The sequence below is a fragment of the Macadamia integrifolia genome, chromosome 10 (genome assembly GCF_013358625.1).
Source record: "Macadamia integrifolia cultivar HAES 741 chromosome 10, SCU_Mint_v3, whole genome shotgun sequence".
In the NCBI taxonomy this organism is placed as follows: Eukaryota; Viridiplantae; Streptophyta; class Magnoliopsida; order Proteales; family Proteaceae; genus Macadamia; species Macadamia integrifolia.
The window spans coordinates 30,700,320-30,706,406 of record NC_056566.1 but is presented as its reverse complement, the minus strand read 5'-3'; the positions used below and the strand labels follow the sequence as shown (position 1 = coordinate 30,706,406).

The following is a 6,087-nucleotide window of genomic DNA, read 5'->3' as shown; positions in this document are numbered from 1 at the left end:
TCAAGAATTTCTACCCAACCCTGAAGAATCAAAACTACAGGGATTGCATACCCGGCCTTAGAGGAAGCAAAGAAACAAGGGCAGACACTAAGGATATGAATTTGAAATCGAAACCATTTACCGAAACTAAACCGTGCCGTTCACACCGAAATTGCAAAACCGTTTAGTAAATGGTTTAATTCTGGTTTCAAGTTTCAGGCTGATTAACTAAATGGGTCAAATCCGTTTTAACTGCTTAACCCGTTGGTTTCAAACCGAATTAAAACCGTGAAAATCCAACCATTTAAACCATCAAAACAGATCCGATTAACCTGTATAACAATTAAATAACCAACTTTTTTGGAGGTAATATTTTTTCTTTTAACCTCGTATGAAATTCTTTGAACATCAGTTTCATATTTTAAGTAATTGTTTTCTTCCTTTATATAGCTGAGAATGATGAAGAAGAATTATTTGAAGCCTTGGAAGATGTGTTTTCAAAGTCTTCTACTCCTACTTTTGCATCATCCACCACTACTACCGGTGTTCATTAATAGTTTTGTTTGCATTTCACTTTTGCAATGTAATTTTTTCTTTTACTTAGTAGTTTGATTGTTTTAGCAAAACATAATGGTTTGCATTTCTCATTCTTAAGATTGAATCAATTATCATCAAAAGTAAATTTTAATAAACATGCAAATAAATTAGCAAACCGAGTGCTAATCGTTTAGAAACCGTATGGAATAAATCGAAATCGAAACGTTTAAAATCATGAAACCAAAACCGTTTAAAAACTGTGGAACCGAAACCATTTACTAAACGGTTACCGTTTCAGAAAATGCAACCGTTTAGTAAATGGTTTAGTTTTGGTCTTAGTCAAATAAATGTGAACCAAATTGAACCGCACCGTTTAAACCGAAAGCGAACCGATTAACACCCTTAGTAGACACATGTCGAAATATGGATAGACTGTCAAGAGATGATAAATTTGTTAATAACACCCTGGGTGTAACTCCACTAGTTCAAAGGCAATATGTGTTAATAGATTTCTTTAGTTCGAGTCTCCTTGCAACTGATCTATTACATAAGTTAGGTCTCCTTGCAACTGATCTATTACATAAGTTAGGTGTGACTGGATGTAACCAAGTTTTACCCATGGGCCTGAACCTTATCCCTTGCTAAAAAGGGTTTCCTTGTTAGGAAAAAAAAAACCTAGGGTTAAGTTAGGGTTTTAAGAAACTAGTCAACTCGGCCATGTTTCACCCTTAGGGAGAATTATACTTTGCTTTATGAATTATTAATATGTATGTGACCGATCGGGATCACATACAATAAGTGAAAGAGAGAGGGATCACATCTTGACCATTTTTTAGTTCAGCCATTGGAGAAGGAAATTTTTTGCCAAAAGATATATAATTAATCGTAGGTGGGCCCTATGTTGGCACGTATATGGGAACACGAACTTTTCAACCGAATCTTTTGGAATTATAACGGAAAAGGGCAGATTTTTTAAATATTTTAAGGATAATCCTCTTCGCTATACCCGCCGCCTCCCTTCCTCCGTACTCCTGTATTCGTTTAAATAAGAGCTTCCCAACTCTGAACTCTCCAACTCTCCTCCTCTCCTCCTCTCCTCCTCTCCTCCTCTCTCTCCTGCAACCCAATTGGGTCCGTCGAAGAACTCGCCGATCCGCTCCATCAGAGGTACTATGCCGATGCTTTTATCTGTCATTTTCTGAATAAATCCGTAGCTTTTGAAATTATGAATTACTTTCCTTGATCACTTGTTTCTCTCCTTCGAATTCGGATTAAAGCATTCCTCTTTGTGTTGTAGATGAATCAATCTTTCGAAAACACTGGATAGTAATTCATAATTTTATTATGATCAGAGACTCGTCTAGGGCTTCGTCGATTTTTTTTTTTTTTTTTTTATGGGATTTTGGGATAAAAGATTTGAAACTTTCCGATTGAGGTATTCTTTGAATTTATTATTTTTGATTATTTATGATGCTTGGTTTTTTTATAGGATTGGGGTTTCGCCTAAATTCCAGTTTTTTCTTATTTCTCAGTTGATGTTTGGTGGTTCCATGTCAACACCCGCTCATCAAGGGATAAGCCAAAAGGAGAAGAATATGGATTGGGAGGAATCATTACATATTTATGAAAAGGTTATAGCTTGCGAGAGTGAAGCTCTGAAAATCAAAGCTACACTCAGGGTTGGACGTCTCTCAAATTTGGCACCAGATTATGTACTGGCACGCACTGTACCGATCCTTGTAGAGCTTCTTCGTAGTCCTTTGAACAGTTCAAGTCCATCAATTCAGGAAGCTGCAGCTTATTGCTTGAGCCGCATTGCTCGTAAAGGTGATGGTTCATTGACTACAATCATTGGGCAATCTGGTGTTTTGCCTTGCCTCTTGAGGTTATTGTCAGAGTCACAAGGTAGATTTAGGAGAGTTTTGATCAAATGTCTTTGGGCAATTGTTATTTGTAGTAGTCCCTGTCGTGCAATTGTAGTTAGAAATGGTGGATTGGAAATTGTTCTCAACCTGTTGGCTTCATCTATGGATGATACAAGGCGGTATTTGTTGGAGACTCTGAGTTCACTATCATTATTGAGAGAAGTGAGGAGGGTTATTATAAGCTTTGGTGGCTTACCTTTGCTTGTTGAAGCTGCTAGGTCTACCAATATGGTCTCTAGAGCCAGAGCTGCTCAGGCAATCGGGTTGCTCGGAGTGACAAGAAGAGTAAGGCAGATGCTTGTTGATTTGGGTGTGATACCGGTACTTATTGAGTTGCTACAAGAGGGGGATACCTCAACTAAGCTCGTAGCTGGTAATGCTCTCGGTATAATAGCATCCCACATTGATTATATTCTGCCAGTTGCTCAAGCAGGGGCTATTCCATTGTTTGCTGAGCTTCTACAAGGTTCCGAGCATCTTGGCAGAGAAATTGCAGAGGATATGTTTTGTGTTTTAGCAGTTGCAGAAAGCAATGCAATATCAATTTCACAACACCTGGTGAGGATTCTTCAAGGAGATGATGATGAATCAAAGGCTGCAGCTGCTGATGTTCTGTGGGATCTTTCTGGTTACAAGCACTCGGTATCTATTGTCCGGAACTCTGGCGCAATTCCTATTCTGGTTGAGCTTTTGCAACATGGGAGTGACGATGTCAGAGAGAAGGTTTCAGGGGCTGTTGCCCAGTTGAGTTATGACGAGGGAGATAGAGTAGCTCTCGCTGATGCAGGGGTCATTCCACTCCTCATCAACCTGTTGCAGGATGAATCAGAGGAGCTGAAGGATAATGCAGCAGAGGCTCTAATCAATTTCTCAGAAGATCCATTACAGCGTGAGAGGATATCAGAAATATTCGATATGCCTTCATTCCAGAATATGCAAAATAGATTAGTACAGATCCGTGCATCTGATGAGCACACAGTTCGATCTTTGAGACACATGAGCATTGAGCAGTTCACATGGGACCCGGTACTTGGATGAATTTTTCCATGGTATTGTTTCATCTTTATCTATCTATCAATCTAAATGTGTCAGATATTGTGAATACCTCCCCCCCCCCCCTGGTTCCCTCCTTTCTCTGTTATTTTTTCCTTAATTTGTTTCTCCAGTGTTGGTTTTTCTTAGTTGACTGATTTGTTGCAACACCTGATAACAGGTGCTTGTAAGCGATTTCTGTGTTTGATATGGGTTTGAGGCTATATGCTTCTTATAAGCGTAAAGCTCTATATTTTTCTGTTCTTTTCTGTTAATGCCGATTACACCTATATTCTTGGCACTGTTAAAACTTTTTCAGGCTGTTCGGTTCTAGCCCAGGTATGATTTGCTTTTCTTTCAGTAAATTCTAGGGAGTGAAGCTGTTGGTTGTAGAAGCGGATTAGAGGACACTATGGAAGCATTAACCAGTTATATTGTCGGGGGGAAGGGAAAGAATGATACATGCATCTTGCTACTGTGGATGACATTAGATTGGTGAGTCTGCGGGCAGGGACATGACAAATCCTTCAAACACAGTGGTTCAAGGTTGATGAAAAACCATCTTGAGAGTTGTGTCAAAGAGTTATATAGCTCAACAGGTCCATGGATGGTCCTGAGAATAGAGTCTATGGCAAACCCGCCTCCACTGGACTTGGAGTGGGGGGGTGTCCTTCATTGTTGTGTGTCATGGGTTTATCTGTGAATGTACTCCTTCTTTAGCTTGGTAGCCTGCCACTGAGCTCATCAACAATTTCTTTCCATTGAACAGACTAGATGCATTACATGCAAGACTGTCATTTTTTTTATTCTGGCAATGCATATTTTTTGAAGGAACTAATATGTTGGTGTAACATAGAAACAAGAGAGGAAATTCCAAAGCATAGAGGTCCAACATAATCATGGTGTTCTAAAAATCAAATCAGAATTGGCCGTAAAAGTCCAATTGTTTCAAACTTTCTATTTTTGGAATGGGATATTTACAGAATCCCTGTGAATAGGATCAAACCTTATTCCCTGCTATTTACATCAGATTCTTCTTTCTTATTCTTAAGCAGCTCTCGAAGTTTAGTTGATCATGATGTATGTTTCATCTTTTATTTCCTTTTCATTTGTTTCGAGAAAGATATCGATCAATTTCGATTCTTTCTTTTTCTATTGATTCTTTTCCGATCGAGATGTATGGATCCAATGGATCTATGTGTCAATTCTTCACTTAATGAGTGACTTAGTAAGGCCAAGTCCAACCGATTGTGGCCAATTTGTATACCATTCGAATCAAATCAATGGAGATTGGCTGATGCAGTTTTTGTGTCTTTGTGGCCAGAATCATTCGATCTCGGCCACTTTTATCCGATTCGAACCAGAATCAGTCAGGAATCAGCCTGCAGCAATTCCAGACCGATCCCGTAAACTGAAACCTTGGATGGGATTCAGCTACTCGTGTCAGTACAAGGTAGGATACAATGTTGATTGAATTTCTTTGCCACAGTAGGGGGCTCAATGGCAGCTTGAGTCTCCATTGCCATAACAGAAAGCTTCCACATATTCAACCACAGGTTACCAGCCTAGTATCAGAACTTTTTTTCAGACTATTGTGGTGTTAAAACATTCAGCCTCAATGTTGTGTTCTTTTGAAACTGAAAATTATTTTGGTAGATGTTAGTAAGCTTATTAGCTTACTAACATAAGAGAGGTTGTGAGGAAAGACATGTACAAATTAGGCCAAGTCCCGAGTATGGCCTCGAATAGAGTGGAATGGAGGGCTAAGATCTAGGTGGCGGACCCACTATAGCTGTGTTATACTTCGTTAATGTTTTTTAGTAATTTGTTTCCTTTTTTTACTTGTCTTCTTCCTTGTCTTTAATTGGATCCATGTGGCCGAACCTATTGATTTGGGATAAGGCTTTTTTTATTTTTGCTTCTTCTTCTTCTTGTTAGCAAGCTTATTAAAATTGGAATGGGGGGTTGAGGGACTGATCTTGATCCAGCCAGAATTGGTTCCCCCAAAACCCTAGAATCGGCCATCTCAAATCAGCCAGAATGGAATCATTCACGCCGATTCAACCGACTCAATTCCGATTTTAAAACAGTGGTGGTTAGCCACATGATACGGATACGGAATGTTCTGTTTGTTAAGTTGTCAAAGTCTGCTTGCTTCATTACCAAAAAAAACAGTCTGCTTGCTTGTGAGTTGTAAGGTCATGGCTTCCGAAACCGTCTGCATCTTTACAACTGCCATTATAATGAGCTTTCTTATGTCTTATGCTCACGAAAAATCTGTGAATTGAATGGCTAAGGTCGTATTCTGCCCTATATTATTAAATGAAGTAAAGCATTGAAGCGGCCTTCTATTTCTGTTTCACTTTTAATGAAAAAAAAAAAGACTACTGGCCCAAACTGAAACCAATTTATTAAGAAAAGATTCGATTTTGGTCTCAACTTGGGCTGCGTTTGGCAACATTCTCGAAATGACGTTTCGTGTCAAAAATGAAAATTTCAGTTTCTGTGTTAAAATGCATTTTTTTTCTTTTTTAGAACAAAACTGGAACGATGGAACTACCTTTTGTCATTCCGTCAATTCTCGTTTCTACCTTTTTTTTTTTCCACTTTTTGT

General features: G+C 38.8%; 1 protein-coding gene across 6 annotated transcripts; it reads left to right on the top strand.

Annotated features, from left to right (window-relative positions):
• Positions 1–1,507: 1,507 nt before the first annotated feature.
• On the top strand, positions 1,508–5,314 carry LOC122090834 (outer dynein arm-docking complex subunit 2). Of its 6 annotated transcripts, none has more exons than XM_042660562.1 (3): positions 1,508–1,683; positions 2,049–3,490; positions 4,798–5,314. In XM_042660562.1, the coding sequence occupies exon 2, from the start codon at positions 2,052–2,054 to the stop codon at positions 3,477–3,479; it is 1,428 nt and encodes a 475-aa protein (XP_042516496.1). In that variant the 5' UTR covers positions 1,508–1,683; positions 2,049–2,051; the 3' UTR covers positions 3,480–3,490; positions 4,798–5,314. The 6 variants fall into 6 exon arrangements, with proteins under 6 accessions (XP_042516496.1, XP_042516493.1, XP_042516494.1 ...); XM_042660559.1 differs by lacking the exon at positions 4,798–5,314 and adding an exon at positions 3,835–4,241; XM_042660560.1 differs by lacking the exon at positions 4,798–5,314 and adding an exon at positions 3,793–4,241.
• Positions 5,315–6,087: the final 773 nt, after the last annotated feature.